We start from the raw sequence: 14,998 nt of genomic DNA, 5'->3' as shown, positions 1-14,998 counted from the left end.
AAGTGTCAGTTGACCCACATTTCCTCACTTATAAATAATGAGTTCTAGTCAAGGAGGTTCCTTCAGATGATTCTTTCTGATATTAAAACAAAACTGTGCGTAGAGTCATGTAAAAAGGAACGTACACCCTCTTTTAATTCTAAGGTTTTACATCTCAGGGCATAATTTAAAAAAAAAATCAACTGGTCTTAACAAATGAACAAAAATGCAGAAGTAGTAAATGCCGAAAACTAAGTACACCTCATAATTCAGTAGCTTGTAGAACCACCTTTAACAGCAATAACATGAAGTAACTGTTTTCTGCATGACTTTATAAAGTGATGAGTGGTGGAGGAATTTTGACCCACTGTTGCTTCAGTTCATTGAGGTTCTTCTCTTTTTCAGCCATGATCCAGTTTGCTGTCAGATCGATGGCTTCACATCTGACTCTAGAATACTTTGGCATACTGAGCTCATGTTTGACACAGTGCCTGCAAGGTGCATATACTGTTATGAAATTTAAAATTTAACATGCTAACCGAGCCCTTTAGAGTCTGAGATGTCGCCTTGCGATGAATTTGCTGGGATGTCCACTCCTGGGAAAGACTGGTATGTCTTGAATATTGATTATTTTCCACGTGAATAATTTTTCTCACTGTAGAATGATGGGCTTCAGATTGTTTGGAAATGACCTTATAATCTTTCCCAGACTCATGGGCAGCTTCTCTAAGATCACTGCTAATGTGTTTCCTCCTTCTCATTGTGTTAAAACACACCTGAATGCTCCAGACCAGCAAACTGCCAAAACATCTGCTCTCACAGAGGTGTTCACACTTGTTGATGATGTTACTTAAGTGCACTTGGTTATTAGCAAGTGAGGGTGTATTTAGTTTTTCACACACTGCTCCCATATAGGGGCTTAGTTTTTGTTAAATAAATAATGACACAGTGTTGCCATGTGTTGTTGTTGTTCATCAAGACCAAAGACATGATTATCAAATTTAGAAAGACAAGGACAGCTACATGACCCATTACTTTACTGGGTATCCACACAAACTGAATATTATTATTCTTTCATCACAATTCCAACTGCTGTAAGAAAGACTAAAGTGTTTCTCACCATCACCTCTTTTTGGTGCGCAGCAGTAAACAAAAGCAGATCATTTATTAATCTGCAGGTTGGATCACAGCCACCTTTGTGTTTGGTGCTTTTTTGGATTTGTCCATACTGGATCTGGCATGGATTCACAGGGGGGGGGGGGGGGGGACTTCTGATCTTAAAAACAAACAATGAAAACATTAAAAGGTTTCATGCAGATGATTTTTATTAACACAGTTACATTACACGGTCAGTTTTTTTGGTCACAGCAGGAAAAAAAAAATTACTGATTTATTTGTCATTCAAATGTCTGACTGCTGGTACATGCAAAAAGCATTTACCTGAATTATTATTATTAAAAACAACAACAAAAATCAACCAGCACACATGTGAATATTAACAAAATTGCCAAGTAAACACAATTAAGACACATCATACTGTTTTCACTCTAGGATAAATACTTTCATCTAAACTTTGACAAATATCACAGTGTATAAATTAAGTCACAGCTTTAACAGCAGTTAGTGGGAAGACGTACATCAAGTGTTAGCTATACATGTTGTCTGGTTTCAGATCTGGAGTCAGGCGTGCTGAGACCACAGGAAACGATCGCACCGCTCGAGCATCGTTTGGATCATGGCTCTGAAAAATAAAATATTTGTTTATAGTGTTTTTAATGAAAAAGAAATTTATTATCCTGCACTGACTTTTTGTTTGAGAAAGCACAATCAACAAACAAACGATCGATCACGTTAAGTGCAAAAAATAATGTACTGTAATAATGTAATGTCTAACAGGGATTTCAGTGTTTGCAAAATAGTAAACTACTCTAAACTATGAACTTCTATAGTGACTTTATGAATGAGGAAATGAATCAGTGTCAGTCAGCTGGTTCAGGTGCAGCAGGAGGGGAGGAGTCAGAGACAAACTGAAGTTTATTATAGACACATGCAAACATGACGCAGTTTTGTTTCAGAGATTGTTTTAAAATCTTAAAAAAAAATCTCACATTAGTCAGGAATGACAGCAAACCCGAATATTTCAGTTTTAGCTGAATTTTATTTTTTGCAGCGTCTAAATATACATAAATGCTGCTTCCAATTGTCATGAGCTTATAAACATTTGACAGCACAGTAATGAGCAGCCTGACCCACCTCTGCCGCTTCTCAGCGACTCTCAGCACCTCACAGACCAGTTTGGAGTGGGGTGACAGAACCAGCTGGACTCCACAATCCTCCAGGATCGCCAGAGCTCGGTCAGGCCCAGCTGTCCGAGCCAGCATAAGAGTGAGGTTCTCCGGGTTGATCTTTCCTCTGCTGTCTGCTGAGCTGTCGGAGCAGCCGCTCCCGTTCACGCCTGTGACCTGCTCTGAGTCGACTGCACCGTTGCACCGCTGAGACAGCTGGATCAAGAGCTTCCACTCGTCCAAGGTCTGGGGCCTAACACCTGGCAGAGAGAGAAGAAACACGTTACTTTGTGATAGTGGTTTAATCTGTCAGCTTTACATCTGGGTGGTTGCCAGTTAGTGCAGACAGTATCACCAAGGTAAATAATTAATTACAGAGACATTTCTTGTGTATGAATCACTCACTTATATTTTCAGGTTGGAGTTGCAGTTTAACAAGATTATTGATAATGATTAATTGTTAGATGATTATTAACTGCTCTTCATACAAGAACAGCTGATCACAGACTGTGTACTTATTTTAACTGTACTCACTTTTACTTACTTACAAATGCATAGACCTAGTTGAGTTGAGTTGTTTTTGTATGTACTTCTACAGCCAAAACAGAGCAATCTGCCATTTCTTGTAATGAGGATAAAATGTCTAGTTGTTGTAAAGTTGCAGGATTGTTTCTATATTATATAAAGATTTTAGTTTTTTTTTTTTTTTTTTTAAACAAGCGTCATCCTGCAACGCCTGACTCATTTACAGTAACTGAATCTCCTCACAGCCCACTGAAGATTTCCTTTATCTAATTCTTAATAAGTGTGAGAGAGAGTGCTTTAGAGGCTCAGCTTTACCATCAGATTCATCCAGCAGGCTGATGTCATCTAGCTGGCAGATGGCAGTGAAAGCGTCTGTGTGAAGTTGGAGCTCGCTGCAAAGGTAGAGGTATCCGGTCCAGTACCTTCATGTACACATTACACAAAGGTTATGATGCATGTACGTAAAATCACTCGCTACCAAATACCAACAACACCAAATGATTTTTTTTTTTTTTTTAAGTAGGAAAACTAATTATACCCATGACTTCGGCAAGTCTCTAACATTTTCTGCTTAGAGGACGAGTCTGCGGGAATTCGAATCAGCAGAGACAGAAGACGTCCATAGCCCCAAGTGAAACAATGTGAATGCCACCTGAAGCAGAAGACACAAAAAGTTGGTTATATTTATTTTTGTTCTTCATTCTCACTTCAGTATCTTACTTAAACATACTTAACACAAAAATTAAGGAAATTTGTGTCTGCTCGATTATTTCTTTGTTGTAACAATGCTTCTCGGCAATAAATCTTATACTGCTGGAACGCCTGCTTATTCCCCTTCAGTGGCGCCACATTTGTAAGGAAAATGCATTTTTGGGTTGAGCAGCAGAGTTGAGTATTTTTAATGGATGCATTGCATCCATTAAAAACTTCTCTTGTAATTATTTATGGTTTTCTGTCATTTTTATGCACCAAACATAAAATGTATGAACAATTAGACAATCAAGGCCTGTTACTTCTTATAAAACAAATTCTGTCTCAGGAAGACTGGAAAAAATATTTAAACTTGAGGTTTGTTCGAGTGAATATGCATAAAATAATTATTTTATCACCAAAATATACAGTAGTGTGCAAAAGTCTTTCTTATGCTTGAATGATTCATAGGTCAGTGATAAGTGGCTTTAAAAAAAAAAAAACATCATCTGCTTTCATAATTAAATCTAAACAAATATCTTGTTTGTATTTGTCTGATATTTAAAATATGTTGAGTGTTTCTGCACAAAATATTTTAGGTTAAAAAAAAAATCTGTTTTTTTGTAACATTAGAATGTCTAAATATGCAATAATTACCAGCAAGTTACAAATTACATTAAAATTAAAGTGTATATTGTTAAAAACAGATATATTTCACACACAGCTTTTCATTATCTTTTTCATCTCCTGTAAAAATTTATGAAAAGTTATAGGATGAGTAGGCTAATAAGTTCATTGTAGGAAACATTTAAAAATATCACGACACATCTAAATGTAAGGCCGGGGTTATAAATGATCTCAATTCATCACTTGAAAGTTAAAGAAACAAAAAGGTGTTACTTTGCAGTTTTTACTTATTAATATTATCAGACCTGGGCTGTCCATCAGTGGTCAGGGTATCACAACATTGAGGAGCATCATGGGTAAGTGCCAGCTCCAGCCAATCCTGTCTCAGTGACTCTGGATCAAGAAGGGACTGCAAAAATGACAGCCTAAAAAAAAAAAAAAAAAAAAGAATATGAAATTCTGCAACAAGGGGAGCTCAGTGTTTTTATTTATTTAACAAAAAAGTTAAGCTGAAGAAGTACCTGTGCTCCTCAGTTTGTGATTGTACCAGATTATCCAGGTATGCCAGGAAGTGGCTTTTCTGAGCCATGGTCATTACGTCAGCAGGAGTTATGGTAGGATAGAACTGGGAAAACGAGCGCACAGCTGCCTCACCGTGCTTCTCGTACAGCCTGGATAAAAACAGAGTAAACTTAGCTCACAAGGTCTAACGCTGCTTTTTTTTCTCCATAGTTTAAACTCAGGATACACAGATGCTGACCTGTGCAAGTGAGCGAGGAGATGAGTTGGACTCCAGGGCTGCAGCTCTCTCAGACTTCGCAGAGATCTCTGCAAATCGCCTCTCTGAAAAACCTCCACTATCTTGTCAGATTGAGTTAACTCTACAGAAAAAAAGCAGAATATTTGGTGAAGATGAAAACACTAAAGAATCAATGGCATTTAAAAAGGGGATAACCAGTTAAAGAGCTTAAATAATCTCAAAGCAGAATGAGCAAGGTCTATACATCATTAATATATCACAATTGTAAATTTCTCATCAGTTTTAGTCCTCTGTTATACAGGATTAGTTGCAGAATGTTTATATAATTTTCTAACCAAACCAGATAGGAGTTTTTGGTTTGACCATCAACAAACATAAATTTTGGAAATGCTTCGTTCCCATTCGAACAACTGGCAACTACCCCGATATGTTTCAACAGCAAAAAGGGAGTTTTTTGGATGTTTGATTCCAAGAAAATATATGAAATGTAAGTCAAAATCAAATGTATTAAAATTATTTTTTCGTATATTTTTGATTTCCTTTATTTGAATGTGTATGTTGTCTTTATTTTCTCTGTTTGTTCTTTCTTGATTTGTGAAATTGTATCTGAAAATATATATTATAAATAACGTTGAGGATTTAAGGATAATTCTCTGACCTAGCATGGCCTCGGTGAAGGAGCTCATTATCTCGGGCTGCTCCTGATAGCGCAGCAGACACATTCTTCTCACGCGCTCTTGGTCCAGCAGAAAGAAGTAGCGGCGCAGGAAAGTTGTGCACGCCAGCTCTTGTTCGTTCTGTTTTCTGAAGCAGCTCAGCTCTGTGTACAGTGTGGCCACCTCGGTGAGATTAACTAGCAGATCTGATGGTACAGGTTTAGGAGACACCACACGGATGGGCTCTGGAGGGCTCCCATTTGAAGCACCGTTTTTAGTGGAGTCTAACATCAGCTGGTTCTCACATTGTCCCTCTTTTTCTTCAGGCTTAGGGGCATCTTTCTTCTCTGTAACATCTGTCGGTTCCTCTGACGAAGAGGTAGGCCCCTCTTGTTGATCTGAGCAAGTGCTCAGATAATCCGTCTCCCATCTCTCCTCTCCTGGTCCATCCATATTTGAATCACTAGCAGCAGCTGACTTGAGCTCCACAGGCCCGAGTATTCGCTCCAACACCTGTAACCACTCCAGCAGAGCTTGTCCCAGGGAGATTGGATCTAGTAGCACCAAAGGATCTTGTGTCTGGGAGCTGGTGTTGGGAACATATTTGGCAACATTTTAATACAAGTAGTTACCGGATCTTGCAGTCATGAATCTAACAAAATGCAGTACTTACATAGCTTGCTCTGTTCCTGACTGAAGCTCCTGCATTTCAGCCTCTGTGTTAGCCATATCATCACTAACACTGTGACAGGTAGATGCCAAAATGAAAAAGACAACAAGGTGGATTTATCTCTTTTTTCATGGCAACTGTTACAACACCACACATTGTTTTAAATACTCTGAGACAGGGTTGCAACAGTACTTACTCATTCTCCATGTCCTCGGAGTACAGATTTGTGGCGGCTGAGATTTCTGCCGGTCCGCCTTCTCTGAATTCAGGTCTCTGCCAGAGCTCAGAGTTCATCTGGAGTGTGTTGATCTTCTCTGTTGTCTTCTTAACAAAACTAGAAACACTGAAAACAAGAAAGTGCAAAATAAAGATGTTTTGTTACGCTATTCAGCAAAATAACAAGCAGAAAAGTAAGCAGTGCAAAGACAAACAATGAACTGACTTGGAATGAAAGTGTGAGGCCTAAAAATCAAAAATGTCACATGTGCCTCCACATGAATAATGAAATATAGATGTGGCTCTTCAGCGGAAAGGGGAAGTAAGCCATGTGAAAGCACAGCTGCAGCTGAGTGAAAGAAAACTGACAAAATAAGAACATACGTCACTGTTAAAATATAGCTCAAAGCTGCATGTCTGTACAGCATGAACTGCGGTGACAGGCACATTTGTAGTTAAAGCTTCTTTGTTTCTCATTCACCTGTCTTTGACGGCCTGCAGTGCGATGCGGGGGGGTTTGGGACGGAATGAGAGTGGGAGGTGAAACTGCAGGCCCTGGTCAGATCGTTCAGCCTCCATGCGCTCACTGATCTGTGGATCTGAGTAAAGATGGGGGCAAGATTCGGAGGAAAAACACAGATGGATGGAGTACCAGAAAGGAATGATGAGAGGCAGTGGACATAATGCAAGCAGATGAAGCAAATGTGGCAGACACTAATGTAGAGGGAACATGTATCAAATGCTACACGATACAAAAATTAACCAAAATGGTGATATGTGTGGGTGATATGATGGAAAAGATAAGAAACTTGATATTAACAGTGTGGCAAAGTGAAGATTATATTTGTAAAGCAAGTCAATATCCACAGTGATCACTCAGCACTCACAGCAAATCCTAGAATGCAGCAGCAGAGAAACATTTTTGATTAAATGATTTAATTAAAAAATAATCAGGTCGGAAAACACATTCACTGCAGTGGAGGGGAAAAAAAAACACAGTTGAGTATTAAAAATATGTACGATCATTACAACAGAAAGAGTCAAATTATTATCAGTCATTTTACACAGATACATCTCTCAGCAGCTCGAAATGGTCCAGTTAGTTGGGTTTTTCCCTTTTCTTAGGTATTTCAATAGAGCGTTAAACTGAAAATAATTTTACTCTCTCTTAACACTGAAATCAGAAGATGCAGAAAATAAATTTGCTCCTGCACATAAATCATATCATATATATAGGGAGAGAGAGAGAGCGAGAGAGAAAACACAAAGAGATGGAACCGGAGTAAAAGAATAAGTGACGAAAGAAAAAAAGAAATGTGAGTTAGGTGTTTGTATATTTCTGGTTTGCTGTGAACACTGTTTTAGTATTAGTGAGCCTAGTTTTCATGAATTTAATCTGCTCTGCTGATAATTTTAAAGAAGGAATTACTTTGTTTACTACTAAATAATAATAACTTTGTATGCATCATTTAAGACAGAAATTTAGCATCAGTGTTTATGACTAGCTGATGGCACTGGGTAAAAATCAGTATCCTACCATGATCCACCTGATCCTCATCTTGCACAAAGCTGAATTCCTTGAGCCGCTCCTCCTCTGACACAGAGTGATTAAGCAGGGAGCTCGTCTCCTCATCTGACTGGCTTCCTCTGCGGCTGATAACTCGATAGATCCCACAGTCCAGGACATTGAAACTCTCCTTTAAAAACCATGCATCTAATATCACTATACTTATTCATAACAGAATAACTGTGAACTACTGAAGATAAAAAGATAACTCATTCCTACGTGTGAAGAGATGCTACTCCTCCGGCTGCTGGAAGCAGAGTCAAGAGGCTCCACCTTTGTGATGACCTCTTCCAGCTGCCCGATCAGCTCCAGATGTGTGCTGGAACTGAGCTGAGACTTCAGGTGCTCCAGGCGGTCGATGGGAATTGATTTCCTGGCCTGAATTAAATAAATTCAGATCTTGATGAACATAGTCAAGATAAATAATTAAAAAAAAGCTTAAAGTATTTAAACTTTAATCTGCAGCTGAATATCTGAATATCGACTAATGTTTTGTCACTAGTGCCAGATTCATTTCAGAGGTCTGGACCAGAAGTTGAACAGCTGCTACACTTCCACACAATAGTTTGCAGTATAGATCTAATGTGGAAGGAGCACGATGGAAAATAGAATTTGATGAGATTAAAATTCAATTCAATTAAGGTTTATTTATATAGCACCAAATAACAACAACAGTTGCTTCAAAGCGAGTTATACTGTAAGATAAAGATCCTACAGTTTTCTGGAGAAAACACCAACAATCCAGGAACCCCCTATGAGCAAGCACAGTGGGAAGGAAAAAATCCCTTTTAACAGGAAGAAACCTCCAGAAGGGGCAGCCATCAGACAAATGAGAAAAATGAGAGAAGAGAGCATAGGGAGACACTAAAGGTATGCTAAAGACAGCCTTTCTTAATCACGAGTCTTATCCTGTCACCCCTACATGTTTCTTTTAAGTGAACAGGAATATTCTCTGCTTTATTCCTAGTTAAGCAGGCGTCTGAGAATTCAAATGAACAGCTTAGGTCAGACAGGGCAGGAATCACTGAACACTGAGGTGAGATCACTTAGTATGACAGTAGTAACTATCTTACCCTGCTGGTGGTGATTGCATGTTGGAACATACAGCAGACGGCAGCAGCTAGAAGCCAGGACTCCCTGCGTAGCAGACGCTCAATACAGCGCTCCGCAGATAACAATGAGAGGTGGGACAGACGCCCGCTTCCATGGAGGCAGAAGAGCTCACTCCGATAGACCGCCACATCAACCAAACCTACAAAACCAGGAAACAAGCTGGGAATCATTTATAATCAATTATATAAGAACAGCCATGCTCTGCATGATCATTGCAAACTATCATGATTTTTGCAAACACTATCTTGATAGTTGCAATTTTAATAAATTGCAACTATCAAGATAGTTGCAATTTATTAAAAACTGAAACATAATATTGTTACAGTAAACTAATAAAAAATGGCAAAGTTTGTGTTTATGGACTAAATGCTTGCTGGTATTTTGGAGGGGGGGGTGGGGGAAGCAGGAACGCACCTTTAATTTCAGTCCATAGGAGTACCTGTCCATTCTGAGGTGTAAAGATATAAATGGCAGAATCAGTCCAGGTCAGCAGGTTTTGGTCTCTACACACAAAAGCAAAGTGTACCGTTAGTCATGTGATCTGCAGTTATTGTTTAAAAAAATTATGCCATGTCTTTGGAGATGTTCTTACCCCAAATAAAGCAGTTTAGGGAAGGCGACAGACTGTGGAGTCTTCTGCACTGGATTGTAATTTGGCTCATTTCTGCAACAGAGGTAGAAAACATAGCTCAGGAGTCTGGCCTTTTAAAAAGCAGGCCCCTAAGTGGGAGCACACATTACCTAAAAGTGATGAGAGGTAGTGGAGGACATGCCAGAAGCTGTTTGAACTGATGAGTGCTCAGAACCTCGCCATTAAAACTGGCCTCCCATATTCGAGACCCCGGCCGGGCACAATACAGCAGCGGGGGCTGACCCAATAATAATCCCCTGTTCTGAGGGAAAAAGCAAGCTCCATACTCGCCGTCACGCTCCTTATTTCCAACTCGCCAGAACTTCTCCCTGAAGAGAGACAGAAGCCAAAAAACACATAACCTCTGTGAGGGGTTCAACAGAAAGATAGGGACCAATCTGAGAGGTAAACAAAAATGCCAATAAAAAGAAAAGTTTGACCAAACATTCTTTGCAACCCAGACACTGTGGAATACAATTTTAAGGAAACGGTTAAAAAGAAAATAAATGTTACTTTCATACAACACTATATACACTATAGCAAGTCCAGCACAGCAAGGCTTTCTCTCAGAGAGTCTCTCCCACAAGACAGAATATTAAAGACACAAGACAGATGGAGCGATGGTGGTACTCACTTCTCTGTGTCACAGAGATAGCAGCGAGTCAGGGAAGACACAAGCAGTCGCCCGTCTTGGTACCCAAGCTGAACCACTTTAGAGTCCACAGTGGTGACAGTCTGAACTGGGAATATAACAAATGCTGACCCCTATAGGGAAAAAAAAAAATTATATATCATAGGGAAGGATGAAGGTTACATATACTAAATGTAGAGGGTTGAATGACAGGACGCAGAAGCAACATTGCTCATCTGCTGGAAGAAAGAGAACCATGAAAAACAAAATTACAAAACACCCATTTATTACAAGTATAGACAGACAACTGCTGTACACGAGAAAGAAAAATAATCAAGCCACCTTCACGTTCGCACCATTCACATATGTTTAACCACTAAACCACAAATTAGTGAAAAAGTCTTTCACTGTTGATCAGCAGTCACTACCTTGCCCAGTTTAGAAGATCCTGCACGGAGAAAAGACACCTTGCCTCCAGAGTCCCCGACAAAAACTTTCAGCACGCTTGTATCCCAGCAGAGTGCAGTGACCGTCTGACCTCTGTGCTCCCAGGACATGCTGACTCTCTCTGGACGACCCCGCCGCTCCAACTGCAGCTCCCACACTACCACCAGACCCTGACTGGAAGAGCATCATGCGCAGTAAACAATACAGAAAACACATGGAAGCTCTTTACCACTAGGGGGCAGACTTTTACCAGTGGGTGCACTGACACCCATTTCCTCAAGATGCCTTCCCATTTGTAAACAAGAGTGTGGTCTTTCCTGGTTAAATAAAGATTACAATGACCCGGTGCACCACCTTGTGCTACAAATTGGGATTACACAAATGCACAGCTTGGCTCTAGCTTAGCTTCATTTGATATCACTTCAAAACAATACATAAACCTTTTGGCCATTTAGGTAGTTGTTTATTAACATTCTGTTAATTTCAAAAGGTTGTAATTAATTTTTAAACACATGATTTTAAACCAATGAGAGGTACAAAACATTTTCTTTATTTTCTTGAATAAACTCTAACCTTGTTGCAACTGCAATAAAGTCTTCATCATGAGGGCAGCATGCCACCTGAGTGATGGATCCCTCCTGGGAAAAACACACACATTGGAAAAAGAGTCGGTGGACAAATGGAAAATTAACACGGCATTACGGTTTATGTTTAACTCTACCACTCATCAGCAGAAGAATCAGTATTAGTGAGGCCAGTGAACAGCACAGGGTTACAGTCATGCATTACCTTGTGAGTGAGGATGAGCCTTTGTTTCCAGCCCTCCCTCTGAATCAAGTGCACACCCCCTGCTGATGTTCCCAATGCGAGCCACTTTCTCGACACTGCCAAACAGGTACACTACAGCATAAAGTAACACAAAAAAAACGTCAGGGATAATTTTATTCTGGTTTTCCTATTTTTCTTACAGTGTAGTTGCAAGAAATTAAATCTATATGGTATTTTTTTAATATTCTTTAGTCATTTTAAAGCCAGGCTTCCCAAAGTGTGGCTAACAGGGTAATGGCAGCCCTTAGTAATTCTTTATGTAGCATGAAGGAAGTTTATTTCATCCACGTTAAAATATAAACACTTCAAAAATGATAATTACCCACATTACCAACCCTCTTAAATGATGCATTACAACCACTAACAGGGCTTTGAGAAGCTCTGCTTTAAAGATATTTAGGAATATCGAATGGCTGCTTGATTATAAATACAAAACAGGCTCAGAGTTGATCAGATGCAAAAACCTACCTTTAGCCTGCCGGAGTCTAAACGCAAGGCAGCGAGAAGCGGATCGAGGCAGTCAAACTCTGCCAGGACATGACTGTGGTTTTCTGGAACAACTGGTATTAGAGGCATCTTCACTGGTGGTCCAAAACAACTGAGTGACAAAGAGTGAGTCAGGAAAGTATGAAAGTAAATGCGAGGGACTTCATACCATGGCCCTCAGCCCTGTGGCTTCACATGACTTTCAGCAGTGTACCTACCCTCTTTAATTGACCAGTCATGACTCCACTCTACACCGCCTCCAGCCTGGAAAAACCTCCTCTTCAGACTTTAACTCGTGTAAAAGGGTTTTGTGCACATAGCACTTCCAAAGACTTTTGTTCTAATTCAGTAAGATTTTACTTATTGCTAGCATGAAGAAAGTGCCACCACCAAATAAATAAGGATGAAACCTCATCCTGGGATGAGTTTTATGAGTAAGAAAAAAAAAATGTTACCTTTAATGTAGCATCACTGTTATACCTTTTGAGAACAACACTCAAGTTTAATGCTTCTATATAAGGAAGCAGAAGGAAAACTAACATTCTGAATCGTTAGAGCAGCCGTGCAGTTTACTACAGGACATATGCTGTGATCTGAATTCATTAAGAATGCTTTAAAACTGTTGGCATGTAAATGCTTCCCAGCATAATAGCAGCTGACACAAGCACTTCAGAAGAAGGTGAGAACCAGCACTCAAGTCTGATCTCAGTCCTACGATCTTTTAGCATAGTAGTGTAACAGGGGGTGTATCTCTGTGTGTGGGTGTGCACTAATCTGGGTGCAACAGTGGTATATTTAACTGCTAGATGGACTGAAAATGTAGATTTGGCCACTACTGCAGGCCTCAGTGCTGCACAATAACACTTTTACACTTAATCACTTTACAAGTCAACAGACATATTTAAGGATAAAGGAGTTGAGGAGGATTTTCATGTCTCCTGTTGGGTACATTGAACCCTAACAGTTGTACCAAAAGGTTTGGCTTTTATTTAGTTTTGGACGGCAGCCTTTTCATCAGCAGTGGTAAGAGTTTTAAGAGTTAAGAGTTTTGCAATAAATTTTTTTTGCTTTAGTTGCAGAAAAATTTGCTGCTACTGTGAATAGAACTCCCACTGACTACAGTCACTGGTTACAACTACACTGTAAATCAGAGCCCCCATGCCTCACACTTGGTGACCTTACATGAAGTAAGTTTGCATTATGAATTATGTTTTTATATTTACTCTTTACTTGCTCTGAGATCATTAAATACGACATGCTGCAGCTGAGAGAATACATCTCGCAAACATTAATATAAAACACTGTCCAAGTCCAATTTTTAATTAAAGAGCAGCGATACTGGCAAGTCTATTAACTTACACAGTGAGCATTTTTAGCAGCTTTCTGTCCTGTGTAAACTTTAATAATACAGCAGCACTACTCCAGTCTTATTGAACAAATGCTACACTTTCCCCCACAGACACACACACAGCTGCTTTGTCTGTATGTTGCTTTCAGTCTGTATTAAGTGTTTAACCACATATGTATTTAATATTATATAGTTTCATCTCTCTTTTAAAACTCTGTCACTCTGCTCTCAGTACACCCATCCGTGTTTGTTATTGCTCATATGGCAACACCACCATTTCATATTAGCGTGTCTGTAGCTAATTATATGTCCAGTTATACATTTTTCGTAATTCTATTTATTTCATTTTTAAAGATAAACGAACAAACAAATACAAACAATGCTACAGAGCTGCTGCTAAACTGGTACATAGATAAGAGAGGTTGTGCCATGAGTAATGAATCCATTCATGAAATCATCCTGAATATAACAAATACATATAGTAATGACATTTTATTTATTTCACAGTTTATTTGTAAGGGACGAGTACCGGAACACTTTGGCTACGTCTGTTATATTGTGAATGAAACAAAAACTCCCCGGCTGACATATGGTCAGATGCAGATGTGTCACAAGTTAACCTGGTTGTGGACTGTCTCACATTGCCACACAGGTAGCACAAGTAGACTCGCATCCCCTTGATCTTGGTGTAGATTACTCTATTTGGAGGACTGACAATCCTCAAATCACATCGGAGTAATAACGATATATAGGAAAATACAATAAACCGTTTAATTAATGCCTGTTATGACCAGGCATTAGTGTAGCCACCTATATTTGTTCATTGCCTTTGCTGCAGGAGGCTCACGCATGGCAGTCATCATTTAAAACCGAAAGCGTTTTTTGTTGTTGTTGTTGTTGCCCGAAATAATGTAATTTAAAGACAATATTCGCAATGTTTACATCTTTTTTTGTCGGTAAAGGGTCCTGAGAAGCCGCGCCTACCGTCACGAGTTAATCCAAGAACATAATCTGGTACACCGGCCCAAAAACATTGCGGCTAACATTTGCGTCAAAACTCACTGGAACTACACAGGAATAATTGAACATTTAATATTCATTTCAAACATTTCATCGTCATATTATATTACATTTAACAGTAACCTGTCCACCTCGCTCCTCCCACTGTTTGCAGTGGGAGCAACTATGCAACCACGGTAGTTTAAACGCTGACATTCCCATTCACCTCCAGTTTCATAACTTAAACTCACCAGCTATTCCGAGCGACAGTCTAGGATGCGATACGGCAACAAAGCGCTTTCTTACATCCCAGATTTATTGCGTTTTTTCCCCCTCGTGTTGGAGAAAGTCCGCGGTCAGCAGACCCGTGACAGCCCCTCTCACTCACTCAGCTGATCAGGGCACTTCCTGAAAGCGGCGTGTGGGCTTCCTCACAGTCGCTCCGTTTGTCAAACAAACTCAAATCGAAACCGTCTCCATTTATTACTAAACTCAGCTGTGCATTTAAAAAGGCAAAATATATATATATATACACACGCA

At 39.5% G+C, this 14,998-nt stretch overlaps 1 protein-coding gene across 1 annotated transcript; it reads right to left on the bottom strand.

Annotated features, from left to right (window-relative positions):
• Positions 1–1,330: 1,330 nt before the first annotated feature.
• hps5 (HPS5 biogenesis of lysosomal organelles complex 2 subunit 2) lies at positions 1,331–14,884 on the bottom strand. The gene is made up of 23 exons (XM_030731128.1): positions 14,710–14,884; positions 12,094–12,223; positions 11,587–11,697; positions 11,371–11,435; positions 10,779–10,971; positions 10,354–10,484; positions 9,830–10,048; positions 9,681–9,752; positions 9,503–9,591; positions 9,049–9,227; positions 8,195–8,353; positions 7,946–8,105; positions 6,890–7,007; positions 6,389–6,535; positions 6,196–6,264; positions 5,525–6,108; positions 4,867–4,987; positions 4,628–4,777; positions 4,412–4,531; positions 3,328–3,441; positions 3,105–3,211; positions 2,233–2,524; positions 1,331–1,720 (listed from the first exon to the last, which is right to left on the bottom strand). Exons 2-23 carry the CDS (start codon positions 12,199–12,201, stop codon positions 1,660–1,662), a joined length of 3,369 nt encoding a protein of 1,122 aa, XP_030586988.1. The 5' UTR covers positions 12,202–12,223; positions 14,710–14,884; the 3' UTR covers positions 1,331–1,659.
• Between the last annotated feature and the right edge of the window lie 114 nt (positions 14,885–14,998).

Source organism: Archocentrus centrarchus, chromosome 6, assembly GCF_007364275.1.
Source record: "Archocentrus centrarchus isolate MPI-CPG fArcCen1 chromosome 6, fArcCen1, whole genome shotgun sequence".
Lineage (NCBI taxonomy): Eukaryota > Metazoa > Chordata > Actinopteri > Cichliformes > Cichlidae > Archocentrus > Archocentrus centrarchus.
This window is presented reverse-complemented; position numbering and strand designations above follow the sequence as displayed.